Below are 14735 nucleotides of genomic sequence, written 5' to 3'. Positions count from 1 at the left end.
GAGGGCTGTGCACCTCGAGATGCTGTCCTGGCCTTAAAGAATTTTCAGCTTAGTATCACAGAAATATCAATGTATGTTTTGGGGTTTTTTAACACCAAGGGGAGTGTCTTTTTATTTGCAATAATGCCAGCTATTCTTTGTTGCTAAATTTTGCTGATGTCCTTTCCTACAAAGTGACACGCTCACTGAAGTATTAACAAAAAAGTTAATGTAAACAGGAATAACTTGAGCTGATGATATCTTCATTATTTATAGGTAGGGTTCTTTCACAGTCTGCTCCAGGAACACCACCAAAGACAATAACTATCTCTGAAAGCGGAGTCATTGGATCATCTTTGAGTACAACAACACAACAGACACCAAATAAAATAGCTATCTCGCCACTCAAATCCCCTAATAAGGTAAGATCCTGATTCTGGCTGCAGCCTTCTATCCCTCCTGCACAGTGGTCTGAATGGAGCTCTCTGTGTCTTTGCTACAAGCTGTTTATGATCCCACTTCTCCTATCGCAAGCCATAATGCAATTGAGTCTCTGTTGTGCATCATAATGCTCTGCGGTAATGGCCTAAGCTAAATTTTTTGCAGTTGGCTTCCTTACTGTGGTTTTAAGTAAATATGCATTACTGTGTCATTTCCCATTCCTACCATTTCTTGCCATTCCCTAAGCATCCATTCCGAGAGCAGCTGTTCTCTCTTAGCCAAGTGCTGAGAGTTTTTGTCTTTTTTCTTAATGCCTTCATAAAATGTCAACAGGCTGTTTAAGAGGAGACCTCAATGATGTTGATAAGTCAGCACAAAGTAACCATTGCCTGCTACTGCATAGATAATTTAGTCTTCCCTAATTACATCTAAAGTGAGAGAGATTTGTGGTGATCCTTGACAAATACAGAGCTGGAGACTGGCACAAGTGGGAAATAGATAGGAAAGATAATTTATCTATCGTAAGCTCCCTTACAGATAAGTGTCATGGTGATGCTGGTATTTTAGGCTTCATAAAATTGTCTTGAGAAGAGGAATATTTCTGGTGAAAGGAACAGTCGGGGCAGGGGAAGATGCTTGATGCATACACTAAATATCATGCATTAAAAACTAGCCTAAGAGTAAAGAATTCTCTTAGTTTGGCCATGCTTTAGCTATGTATTGTTATGCAAATGGAATGAAGGACTTGTGTTTGAGAGTTATTACTGAGGGAAGCAACATGAGCAAGAAGTTTAAAGCAAAAAAACTAGAATCAAGATTAACGAGTGGGGTGAAAAGACTCCTTGGGGTTACATCTCAAATTTACTGTAAATAAATAATTTTAAGTATATTTTAAAAACAAATGGTTTCAAAAATTGGAAGTTTTCTTAAAACATGAAGGAGGAACTATAGAACAAAAAGTAGAAAACCAAACTTGGAAGGGATGTGGCTGTATAGAATAGAGTATTCAAACACTGCACTCTGCAGAAATGCAGTCAGAGACTGGATTTCTGTGGGAATCTGGAGTGTAGATTTGAAAATACTGATGTTCTTATGCTTTAGCTGAATCAGTAGTGTAAGGTGAGATTTTAATTTATTTTTTTTTTCCATAGCTCTCCTTCAAAACTTCTATTTATGATGAAATAGTCACAGTACTGATGATAAAGCTGTTATTCAGAAAACACATCCTTGACAATGCTCAGGCTTCAGTGGGCAGGTTTCTTTAAAAACCCAAACCAAATAAAACAGAAGCTGTACTGGCTTTCTGCAGAGGCCTTTTGATGCTGGAGACCAGCAATTCCTTGAAGTTTCTAACATGTTTGCTGTTGTTGCACACATGAACCCCTGTGAGTAGTGATTAAATACAGCGCCCTTGTTCACAGAAAGAACTCTTTGTAGTGGTGGTGATCTGTACTTTCATGAGGAGGGGAATGTATATGTACAGGGTCTTGTATCCCGTGCAGAGATTTAAACTGCCTCTTTGTTTTGCCAAGCAGCTAACAGTGGTGTCAGTGGCCTCCCAGCCTCCCAACTCCCCCCAGAAGACGGTGGGCGTCCCACTGAATGTAGCGTTAGGACAGCAGATCCTCACAGTGCAGCAGTCAGCGCCCTCCTCCCCTGGGAAGGCTATAGTCAACCACACAACCGCCCAGGTACAGACTGACTTTCCTTTGTCTTCTAGCATGTCTCTGTGTCATCACTTGGGGGAAACTCGAGTGTTGAACCGCAAATGGGCAGTGTTCAGTCCCGAGGTGTTCTTGTAATGGTGTCTACTTAAGAACTGGCAAAAGCAGTGCAAAAAAGAGGAGCATCTTCAGTCAAGGGGTGCAAACCATTGCAAACCCATGCAAGGACATGCTGGTAGAAAGCAGCTTTCCAGCCTGGAAAGCCCCACTTGATGCAAGTTCTCATCTCTGTATACCGAATCTCCCAAGTCAACTGAGAAGCTCGCAATGACATGAGGAAGAGTTCTTTGGGTGGTTCTATCTCTTCTATCAGTGTTTCTATGCCACTGACTAAGGCTGCTTTCCAGGTGTTTCTGAGGTTTGCAACAGTTGAGTGGCAGAGGTCTGCATAAGCAAGACATCATGATCTGAGACCTACAGAATTCAAAATTAGTAATTTCGTGTGTCTCATTTCTAGAAAAATGGGGTTTATAAATCGATTTGCATTAATGAATGACTAGGCAAAACTGACCTTTCTTGCAAACTACAGTTTTTACTTTTTTTCTCTTTTGTAATCTGAGGAGAATCTTTTTGTGTCTTACTTGATTGCATTCCTGTTTTGGTAAACATGAAGAGATGCATATGAGTATAAATAACCAGAGTGGATATAGCAGGGAGTGGGCACAGTTGCGTGTACAGCACAAGACCAGAGACTCGGGCAGATTTTGCTGGTCTCGTCTTACCGATACAGGTGATAATTGGAACGCTCATATGGGGACGTGGACACGAGTATGATTTGATTTTATTTCAGAGTAAAATTAGCAAAATTGTCTTATTAAAATAGTTTTTAGAAGGTTAAGTCACTCTAACACAAGCACCCGAAGTGAAAAAAAAAGGGGTGGCTGTGGGGTATGCATACCAAGTTCTGATACAAAGCTGTCTGACGCAACATGATGGTTTCACCTGTCTTTGCTGGGCTCAAGAGCATGCCCTTGGAAGAACTGGCATTTGAATCTTACAATTTTCCAAGTTGTCCTTGGATGGCAGCCACTAGTTTGTGTGATAGAGGGAACTTTGGCCGCACTGGTCTCCCCGTGATAACGCTTAAGCTGTGACTATGCTTACAGATAGTGCTTATTTTGAATTGCTCAGGGTTGTTGAGGTTTTAGTATATAAAAGAATCACAAGAAAGCACCTTCTTTTTAAATACTGGGCTTATTTCCAGCAAAATCTGTGCAAATTGAGGTTTCATTTGTGTAGCTGCTGAAAGCTGGGAGCTGGGAAAAACTTCTAATATGAAGTGACATCATACTGTCAACCAAATTTAATGCTAAAACTTAATGCCAAGGACAGCGATGTGTTTAATATCGAGATTAAAAGATACTAAAAATAAAAAGTTGAGCCCCAAAAGAAGTTGGCTGGAAGGAGAAAAAGGAGGAATAAACCAAGGTTTGAGGTTGTCGGTAAGGCTGGATAAAGAGGCTGTTATCAAACTGGTAGACTTATGAATGTGTGTAAATAAAATAAACGCTTGTTATCAGTTTGTAGTTTGAGAGTGGAAAGATGCACATTCCAGACATACTGAATTCCAGCTATGAGGTAGCACAGGTCTGCTGAACAACCTTTCTTTCCCCTTTGCTTTTTTTCTTAAATTTGTTTTCTTACTCTACATTGTTCTTGCTTCTTTCATTTCTCAGCTGGCACCATCTTTCTCATGTCTTCAGCTATCAGTTTATGGATGCTGTTCCATTTCCTTCTCAAGGGCTGTGCAATGATTTCTGTGTATTAGTTGCAAACTGTCTAAACAGGATGTATCTATACACAGTGATAAACCATGCCACAGTCCAACACTAACAGTTCTGCAAGTTCTTACCATGTGTTTTTATTAGTAGGAATATATTTCTAGGCTTGATTTTGAATACAAACTGAGCAATGTTATCTGTAGTCACCTGACGTGTTTTTGGCAGAAGTCGTGTCTGGGGAAGTGGACTGAGTCACTCTACTCATGTAAATATTAGTTTACTCTGGTGTTCCGTGTAGAGCATTGAAGATGGAACTGAGTTTCCTCTGAGCTGTTGAGAGGCATTTAGTCTCTGTATCCATTTTACTTCTGAAAGACAAAGTGGGGATAACTTGCTTCTCAAGGGTACAAATGGATCAAAGAGTTACTAACAACTGAGGAATAAATGTGCTGACGTTCTCTCTGCCTTTGTACAAGTAACTTTGTGCTGTCTGTGTTGGCTTAACAGGCTGTGAAATCAGCAGTGCAGACCATTACTGTAGGAGGAGTGGGCACATCTCAATTTAAGACAATTATCCCCTTGGCAACTGCACCCAATGTTCAGCAAATTCAGGTACCTGGAAGCAAGTTCCATTATGTCAGACTTGTTACTGCCACAACAGCCAATAGTTCAACCCAGTTGGCCAGTCAAAATCCCAGTACGAATACACAGCCTCTTCAACAGGGTAAGTGCTGGTGCTAATGTATTGTCTGAAGTAAGTAGTTTTTCTTGGGGTTTTCGTGTTTGTTTTGTAAGGATTAAAATCGGTACATAATAGAGATCTATCAAGACTGACACATGTACTTGGTTTTGTGGTAAGACTCCTATACATTTCATGTTCTGTTACCTCTGATTTGTATGTGGAAATACTCCTCTGTGACAAAGTGTTCTGTAGTTGGACCTGAATCCTTGAAGCATTTTACGTTGCTTTTCCCTAATTTACCAGCTTTGTGGGTGACGTGTGGCAAGTCCCAGATCCTCTCTGTGAAAAGTATGAAGCCAGGACAGTGCACAAACATGTTGCCAGAACTCCTGCAACTTGAAGATCCTTACATGTAAAATGCTTTAGAAGAACCAGATTTTTCTGCTGGTTTCTGTCCATGCTTTCTGGAGCTGTGATGGAATAAAAGATTTCAAACCAGGCTGTAGTTTGTGTATTCTCCTCTTGCCAAGGGAAATCCAGTGTCCAGAGGAGCTCTGCGCTCAAGCTGGTTTTTAAGCTATAGCTGTGAAATGCGTGTGCGCACTCCTGTGCCAAATACCTGTTTACAAAAGTTCTTTAGACAGCAGCGTTGTGTGCTGTGAGTTAGGTCAATTAATCTTGGTGCATAGTTACAGTTTAAGTACCTTTGTGTTATGCACATGTGAAAGTCTGGAGGACAAATCCATGGGGTTTGAATAATGTGTTAATGTGATGTTGTTTATTGATACTAGCGAAGCCAGTGGTGGTGAACGCAACGCCAGTACGGATGTCTGTTCCCATAGTGCCAGCACAGACTGTGAAACAGGTGAGCCAAATGTAAAAGGTATATTCCTGACTTAGTTTGGCTGGGTGGAAAAAAAAGTCTGGTTTCAGCACTGTAATGGAATGTTCTTTTAGAAGTGCTTTCTGAATCAACAAAACAATGATTTCACTAAGATCTCTTTTTTCTCTCCAGGTGGTGCCCAAACCGATCAACCCAACTTCCCAGAGAGTTACTACTAGTCAGCCCCAACAAAGACTTATTATGCCAGCCACTCCCCTGCCACAGATACAGCCCAACCTCACCAACCTCCCACCGGGCACTGTACTGGCACCAGCACCTGGTACAGGAAACGTTGGGTATGCAGTCCTTCCAGCTCAGTATGTCACACAGGTATGCTGTTAACCCAGAGTTAAATAAGGACATACTGCTGTTGTGGAACATACTGCCTTCCTCTTAAAGGTTCTTGCTTCCTAACTGTCACCTGACACTAAGGGAACAGACAGCTTCTTTTAGGGATCCTTGGCAGAATGATGATGGCACTAAATCATAGTTATAATTAAAGCTTTATTTTCTTCAGGATTTTTTTTATTAGCATAGCATAGAATCAGGATAGCAGAGGATTTCTATAAGCAGAATGAGTGTAGTACAATTTAAGTAGTGTAGTACTGCATTCATAATACAACTTAACTTATAATTTCTAATCACCTAGACCCTCAGCAGATTGGGTCAGATCTTAATATATGGTTTGCTTTATCTAGACTTGCTTTATCTGGAATCTAGACTTAAAAATCATACAGAAGAGTATGAGTCACTCAGAGAAAGCATATGTCAGTGGAAGCGTCCCTGGCTGCTGCAGCGCGGGTCACAGGTCTCACTGTCCAGCAGCAGTTCTGGTCCAAGTTCCTCACTTAGGACTTGTAACTGCTTGATTTTATAGACAGTGCTTTGTGTGCTGTTACACTTCTCTGATCTGTGACAGGGACTTTGTTGTCTGGGTGCCTGAGACCTTCACAGCCAGTAAAGAAGGGAGTATGTGGTCTGGTGCCCAGGAATCCTGAGACTAGTAGCGAGGGGAAGAAGAAATCTATTTGGTTTGTCTACTTGGTTCACAAGACTTTCAGGGCCTGATAATGAGGAGAAAGAGAACAAATATGTGACCCGCTTGGTCACAGAGAATGGCTGCTTGCGTTATAAAATTGTGTTAGTTATGATAACCACATCATCAAGGGTCAGGAGCAGATGGTACTGGTCACACCAACCCCACTCTAGGGTTTAGGTTTTTACTCTTTGCGAAGATCTGACCAACATTCAGAATGAAAAGGAGAATAAATGAAACCTGCAGCTGAAGGCTGACCAGCCAGTCTGTACAAACAATGACTCGTGGCATTACTGGTACCAGTGTCACTTCTGGTTCCTTTCTGGTTTTGTCACAGCTGCAGTTTGACCCTGAAGACTCTTACTGTGTCTTCCAGTCCACTTCCACAAATCTTACCTTAAACTAAATACCATTTGCTGGACCTCTCCTCAGAGGTTTTGTATTCCAGAAACAGTCTGTCCCCTGTGGCCTGGCCCCAGTACGTCCATGTCTTATGTGCTAATCTGTCTTCGGAACCTGTCCTAGCGGCATGTGGGTAATACCAATGAAGGTAGCCCAAAACAGCATTGTTTGGCAGGTTCTTTCAAAGTTTTAGGATTTTGGGGTTTTTTTTTAATGTGAAAAACAAACTCTGGGTCCAGGTAACGTAGAGAAGTTGGAATGTAAATAATTTTACTTGCTCTTATTTAATTTCATAATAAGTGGCTTATATATAAAGGAAGCTACTAAAGTATTTGCACAGGGAGCAGTCCTGCTCTCTTAGGGGCAGGGTTGCTTGGGAAAAGCAGGGAAAAGCATTTTGAGCGTGTTTTTAGGAGCTGGAACTGTTTGTGGTCTGAACACTTCTGTGCGTAGTCTCTGTTATCTGTGTGGCCGTAGCACTGTAATAGAGAACAAAAATATCTAAAACAATATTTTTATGCTAAGTATGGAGGCAGGAAGTTTTGTCGTGTCCAAATTCTACACGGGTCTGAAACTGTAGTTACAGCAGATATTATTTTTATAACAAAGACTAGCTACACATCCTCTTGTGTATATTCTAATTTCTTTTATTATTTCATTAACCTTTTTGTTTTGTTAGCTACAGCAATCATCGTACGTATCTATAGCAAGCAACACTGGCTTTACAGGGACACCTTGTATCCAGTCCCAAGCACGGCTACCATTCAATGGGTGAGTGTTTTGCAACAACAACAAAACCAAAAATCCTGCAGTATAGGCTGCTGAATGAGCACCATCTTTCAGTCCCATTATAAGGAAGGGTGGGAGCTGAGGTGTTGGAGTTTGGTTTGGGGCATTTTCCAAGAAAATCAAGTATACTGTGGTATGGTTATTACCTTTGACTAAAGGACATGGATCTGTCTGACAATTGAGCCAGTCTCTTGATGAAAGCTGTGTTTTGATTTGGTTTTTGAACTCAGTAGCAGGAAGTTGACCTGAAAGCTCCCTGTTGCTCATCCTTCATTTTGCATCAGTACCTGAGAGCTACAGGCCTCACCTCTTTCTGGACATTGCTGGAAAAAGATGCTAGATGATACAAGAGCTAGATGCTTAGCATATGCAGAAACCCAGCTGAACAGCTTAAAATGGATCTTTGTAGAAGGCTTTGGTGGTTTTCAGTCTTGTATTTTTCCTTTAAGGATGAAAATAACGGCTAACACGTATTATTTTCCCTTTGCCAATCCAGCAGGCTTAGCTGTTCTGCACAGTCCTTTTGTGTTATTGTTTGCTGGAAATTGTAAACAACAAGGTGCTTTTTGTTGCTGCAATCTCAGCTAATGCAAACTAATCCCAAATCCAGATGCCACTATTCAAACGAATGGGTTTGATTTAATCTCTGTGATATTACATGCAGAAATTGTTGGATAGGGATGGAATGAATCTCATCAAAAGCAATTAGTGACACAAAATCTGAGTTTTAAGAGCAGTTAAAAGACTGTGTCTGATACAAAATTTATCTATAAACTGAATACCATGTTTTGGCTTGCTTTCCCATTATTCCAGAGCTTTTTATTTGTTTTTAATTCCAACCAGAACACAATGAAAGGCATAATCTTTTTGTCTGAACCTTGTCACCCCACCTGTGGAGGAGTTCTTGGGAAGTTTTCCCTGATTCCAGTTTTCAGTTACAATACTTCCTCTAGCTTTAAGCCTTATTTCTACTTCAGACATGCAGCCAGATTTGTAGCAAATAACCCAGCTCTTTGAGTTTGAAAAGCATTATATAAAGGTACTGTGTATAATAGTTACTCAAACGCAGTCAGCCAAAAAAGTAATGCAAGGGAAATATAAAGATTTTTTGAAGCTTTTATTATGAGCTATTTACTTGACTTTAAAATAGGAAGAAACTGATAAAACAGTGTGCATGCATCTAAATGCACTTTTTTCCCCCACAGAATAATTCCTTGTGAATCAGCAAACCGCCCCAGGAAGCCTTGCAATTGTACTAAGTCTCTGTGTTTGAAACTGTAAGTACAGTTTGGGTTTAGTTTTGGGGGTTTTTTAAGCTTTATTTTTGACATCACAAATTTATGCCAAGTATCAAAATGTAATGTTTCTAAGTATATCAGAGATGTCATGTCTAGGTGCTAATTTGAGGTTGCTGTTGATATTGGTGAAGGTGTTGCAGTGCCTGTGTAATTTTGCAATTCCTGTGAGCTGTATGGACCGTAACATTTAATGATTTTTCTAACTTCACAGCCTTGTTGCATGGTGGAGCCAATTCCACGCAGCAGCTATAGTTGTGTTGTTGCTATGATTGAAATGACATCCCATGGTATCATCAGTGGGCATCTAATATACTTTGGTAAAGTGCATCAGTAACACTGTGCTGCATCAAGTACTTCAGAAAAATTGGCCTGTGTACCTTTTCTTAAATGACTACTAGTCAAAGGATTCCTCACTGATAGGTCTGCATCGTGCTCATCCTCATGAGTTATACTGCTATTTCATTCAGTGTCTTTGTAAGAATTGTAAGAATTTGTAAGGCTATTGCAGTTCGTAAAAGGTGTTGATATAGTTTGTCTCTGGGACCATTCAGGGTGCTGAAAATTGCCAAAATGCAATTCTACCATCTGAAGGGTTGTAGTGGACTCCAGGGCAACCCTAATCTAGTTCTTGTAGTATTACCCTGGGCAAGCCATGGGAAGTCAGCCACCCTTGAGTTATACCTGTATCTTTAGACAGCAACTGGACCTGCACTACAGGATTTAGGCCTTGTAATAAGGCTGATACCACTTGTATGCATGAAGTTGAGCATAGGGTGACCCCCTTACCTTGTTGGTGCATGTGCATATCACCAGACTAGGAACTTGTGCTACTGCCATCAGTACTAGCGCCAGTGTAATGGTCACGTTTACAAATGCCTTCTGCATCTTCTGTTTCAGGTACTGCGATTGTTTTGCAAACGGTGAATTCTGCAATAACTGCAATTGTACAAATTGTTATAACAACCTGGACCATGAAAACGACAGGCAAAAAGCAATAAAGGTGAGGGGCCTCTTCCTCTGCCCCTGGGATGAAAGCCGTTTAGCTTGTATCTTCTGAAGCTACGGCACGGGGCAGAGTGGGTGTATAATGCCCTGATCTCCTCCCACAAGTGGAAGGCTTAAGTCCTTTTATTGCACCTCTAAATTCTGCTCCCTGCATGCAGTGACTGACCCTTTGGGTCTGCATTGACAGGCCTGCCTTGACAGAAACCCTGAAGCCTTCAAGCCCAAGATAGGGAAAGGAAAGGAAGGAGAGTCGGATCGGAGACACAGCAAAGGGTGTAACTGTAAACGCTCGGGATGTCTCAAAAACTACTGCGAATGTTATGAGGTACAAAGCATTATCTCTTAAAGATACTAGCTTTTTCCCTTCAGTGCTGCGACCTCTCTTATTTGCTCTGTCTTTTTGTATTGCTATCTTGTTTTCTGTTCTTTACTACTACTATAACGTCATATCTTCTTCCAGCAGCTTGCACATAGAAAGCCACGTATATGGCAGAACTGGTTACTTCTGTTGTATAAGCTTAATTGTAAACCACATAGCAACTTTGAACTTGGGCTTGGATTTGTCCTTTACTGAGGAGCAGTATTTCCTAAAGAAATCTACTGCACCAGTTCCCTAGGAGGTGTTGAAGCAGGATCCAACAGACACTCTGGGGTAGAACATGTCTGTGGAAGAGAAAAGCAAAAGCTGTTGTGTCGGCTAACTGATCAGTCTGTGGATGTGGCAGACTGACCTCTCATAGTTCAACCACCAAAATTCCGCTGGAAACAGTAGATTGGTGAAGAAAGGGATGAGTGGGTAACCATTGATTTGCATTTGATTCAAGCATACATTCTGAGAAGGCATCTCAGTTTGAGGTGAGAAGTTAGGGAGAAAACTATTGCTTGGGGGTTTCTTCTCATGGTTAATTGATGGAAGATTAAAACAAGATCTTCATTTGTTGTGGCTTGTCATAAAGGGAGTCAAGGTTGCAAGAGGTTTCTCATGTTTTGTTTGTTTCTTTCAGGCAAAAATCATGTGTTCTTCCATATGTAAATGCATTGGCTGTAAAAATTTTGAAGAAAGCCCAGAGCGGAAGACATTGATGCATTTAGCAGATGCTGCAGAAGTTAGGGTCCAGCAGCAGACCGCTGCAAAGACCAAGTTATCTTCCCAGATCTCAGATCTGCTGACAAGGCCAACACCAGCACTCAGCAGTGGTGGTGGGAAGTAAGTTATGCAGCACTGTCTTTCAGTTGCTTCTAATGTGTTTTTTCTATGTGACAGGTCATCTTCGAATGTTATCTGTGTAAGCTGTAGAAGCACTCACATGAATGGAGCTTTTTGTTCACACAGCTGTGCTTTCTATGGAACCTATGGTATGCCAAGCTTAGCTGTGTGCAAGCACATAACTAAGCTAGTCTTCTCATGGTTGCCCATGTGCTCACAGAAAGCACGAAGTGTCCCATCTACTGGGACGATGTAATCCTTGAGCCGCCTTTATAGTAAAAGCTTGAGAATTCTATGTACTCGGGCGTTTCAAAGTCTATTTCAAAATGTACATCCATGGAGGCAGGCACCAAAGCACAATGGCCCACCAGTTCATTTGGCTGTAACTGTGGCTTATTCACTCCCTTTTGGTTGCCTAAAGGCTTCTGGAAGCAATGGGACAGATGAAATCTCATCAGTCCTTCTATTAAAATGTTGCCTAGCCCTGGAGTTAGACACATTGTGTGTTTTTGCTGAGAGCAAGTGGATTTTCCTTTTGTTTCAGGTTGCCCTTCACGTTTGTAACCAAGGAGGTAGCTGATGCAACCTGTGAATGCCTTCTTGCACAGGCAGAGCAAGCAGAGAAGACAGGCAAGTCAAAAGCTGCAGCAGAGCGCATGATCTTGGAGGAGTTTGGACGCTGTTTGATGAGAGTTATTAACTCTGCAGGGAAGTCCAAAAGTGACCCTTGTGCCATGAACTGCTGACTCGTGCACATGAGCCACAATGAAGTGGACTGAACAGAACACTTAAGGCACAGGGACACTTTGGTTTGGCATAGAGGATTTAATAATATTTGTTAATTTGGTGCTTGTTGTAAATTCACCTGCATAATATCGAAACATGAAAATCTTTTTATAACAATATGTAGAGCCTTTTAAATCTTAGCTAAATCCTCTTCTACTTAAGACAATGCCTAAAGGTCAATTCTTCTTCCTGATGTACAGCTTTTACCTTGGGTTTCTTAAAAATTAGATGTGTTCTCCTCTTTCCCCCAGAATAATTACCTGAAGGGCATATATAAATTATTATAATATATATTATTTACAGTGTATGGAGTTGCATTACTTTGTGCATACAGGAAAACACAGATGATGTCAACAAATAGGTGATGCTTTGGCAACAGGCCCGTAATAAAGAGGTACCACTGTATCCAAGACAGTTCTGAAAGGAAGTGTGTGAAAATTAGCATCTAAATAGAAGTACTTGTATGTGGGACCCGACACGGCATGTTCTGTTAGTGCATGGAGCACTGCGAAACACACAGGCAATAATACAGAGGGGTGGGTTGCAGATTTAGCATTGGGCAAGTGGTGGAGGATCTTGCTGGAGTGGGGCCCAAGGAGTTTACAGGCTAATGGAATTAATGGGAGTTTTTTGATAGGAATGTGGCTGAGAGCTCGTGTTTGTTAAGCTGGAACTTGAAGGCTAAGAGAGTGGCCTGTTCTCAGAAGTGAGGAAGGGCAGCCACGCCACAATGCCACATGTCTGCTCAGTGTACAGTGTTACCTGAGCGTGCAGCCGACGGATGCTGTTGCTTAGGTGTTTACCCGGTTTTTCAGAGGTCTGCAGCAGCCTAATCCCTCACTGCAGGTAGGGCTGCGTGGTCTGTTGTGTTTTCTAGGATCAAGCTGTGACCCTGGAAAGTGTTCAAGCCTAAGAAGCCGAGGTCATGGGAGGTGTTGGAACCACAGTTGTCTTAACAAGGACTCAAGACAATCTGCATCCAAATTGACTTGCAGAGGTAGGGATCATGTTCAGCCTGGTTGCGGGTCTTCAGGATGCTGCTTCTCTATATGTTGTCAGCTTAGTTGACATAAGGGTTTTTTAAGTGTTGTTAGAATGACCGAGAGCCATGATCAGAGAGGATGGTAGCACAAAATCAGGATTGCTTTCAAAACAAATAGATCCTTTTACACAAAGCTGGGGGAAGGGGGGGCAGGGGCAATCAACTATAGCTGTGTATAGACTTAGGGCAGGGGATATTTTTCAGTATTTGTTACAGGCAATCTCGGATCATGTTTCTGGTAGCAGAATACATTTGCAGAATTAACTTAGTAGGTTATTTACCTACTACGAATGTCTATAACTATATTTTAACCACAGGCATTTTTATTACCTGTCTCACTGCAGCCTGAACTAGTTAGGTGTTTCCAAAAAAGATTTAGTATTCCTCGTGTAAAAATGTAAATACAGAGAAAAGCAGCAGAGCTCTTTCTCCAGGTTTTCTAGCAGGGCCAGGCTGGAGAAAGGTAGGAGTTAGGCAAACCAGCAGCAGAGCTAAGTGCCTACATGTATGATGGCAATAGGGTGGGAGGACGCTTCCACTCCTGTCTTCACCCCAGTCCTGCGCACTGAGCAGAAAAGCCCTTGACTCTTCTCTGGTGCCTCGTCAAAATGCCTCAGGGGCTTGAAGGTGGCCAGCAGCAGTGACGGGCCATGGGGTCGCCCTTGCAGACAAGGTTTGACCTGCCAGTCACCGTCTGAAGGGCCTTGTCTGCTATTAATATTTCCCTGAGAATGAACAGCAAATCTCCGAAAAGGGACTCCACCTCTTGTGTAAGTAAATGCCACGATTAGGACTTGGATTTACTAAAAAATCAGTGCAGTAACTTTACATGTAGATAGCGCGGATATTCAGTTTACTTCTAGTGACCTACTACAGTATGTCCAGTAAGATTTGTATAAATGTAAATTAGTGTAAGTGAATAAAGTAATACCTACTTACGTTATTTTCCAAACAGATTGCAATATGCCTTCTTTTGTTTAGACTTCAGTCCATGTTAATTTTGTATATATACCATGTCTTACTCTAAATTGCACCTTTCGTGATGTGTATTTATATACAGTGTGCAAAAACACTTGTGAAATTTAGATGACAGTTGTAATTATGTATGATGGCATTGCTTGAGAATATTTTGCTTGTAAAGACTTTAAAGGTGCAATCAAATGCTCTTAGTTCTTCTATTTTGTTTTGAACAAGCTTTCTCAAATACTAAGCTTGGATTCCTCTCTCCCTTCTCCCTGATGTAGAATGTGTGAATTGGGTTTTGTACTTCCTTAGCCATTTGCATCAAACTGCTGGACAAGATTTACAGTCAAGTTCATCCAGTTACATAAAAATAATTGGGAATGGGGCAAAGGGTTCATTTTCTAGTTCTGTTTACATCTGAAAGTAGACAAATTAAATTTATATTTACTAGACCTATTCAAAGAATACACTTTTCTATATTGTACAAATAAAACAGTCCGATAAATCACAAAGAAAAAAATAAACCTTTATACTATTCTGTAAATACAAATTTTTTTGTACTCCTTGCCTTCCAGCACTGAATATTATTCACAGATGACTCTCACTGAACTATCAAAAGAAAGCTGTTAACACCAGGCAGTTTTTGATGCAAGAACTGGCCTGGATTTTCAGTATGAGATCAAATCCTATCAGAGAGAAACCTTTGGTTACTGGCGTACTGTCATGCATAGCAATCTCTGTCACATGGTGGCACAGTTCATAAAGGGCCAGAATGTG

At 41.2% G+C, this 14735-nt stretch overlaps 1 protein-coding gene across 5 annotated transcripts in view; it reads left to right on the top strand.

Annotated features, from left to right (window-relative positions):
* The window catches only part of LIN54 (lin-54 DREAM MuvB core complex component), a 40370-nt gene extending 26430 nt beyond the window's left edge, over positions 1–13940 (top strand). For 4 of the 5 annotated variants that reach the window (XM_030491335.1, XM_030491337.1, XM_030491336.1 and 1 more), the window contains exons 4-14: positions 256–401; positions 1956–2111; positions 4373–4589; positions 5339–5412; positions 5563–5760; positions 7548–7639; positions 8863–8934; positions 9853–9955; positions 10148–10285; positions 10965–11167; positions 11712–13940. In XM_030491335.1, the coding sequence (XP_030347195.1) occupies positions 256–401; positions 1956–2111; positions 4373–4589; positions 5339–5412; positions 5563–5760; positions 7548–7639; positions 8863–8934; positions 9853–9955; positions 10148–10285; positions 10965–11167; positions 11712–11913 (1601 nt within the window). In that variant the 3' untranslated portion in view covers positions 11914–13940. The remainder of the gene's footprint in view (positions 1–255; positions 402–1955; positions 2112–4372; positions 4590–5338; positions 5413–5562; positions 5761–7547; positions 7640–8862; positions 8935–9852; positions 9956–10147; positions 10286–10964; positions 11168–11711) is intronic. The other variant, XM_030491339.1, reaches the window with a different exon arrangement.
* Positions 13941–14735: the final 795 nt, after the last annotated feature.

This window comes from Strigops habroptila, chromosome 7 (genome assembly GCF_004027225.2).
Source record: "Strigops habroptila isolate Jane chromosome 7, bStrHab1.2.pri, whole genome shotgun sequence".
NCBI classification, from domain to species: Eukaryota; Metazoa; Chordata; class Aves; order Psittaciformes; family Psittacidae; genus Strigops; species Strigops habroptila.
This window is presented reverse-complemented; position numbering and strand designations above follow the sequence as displayed.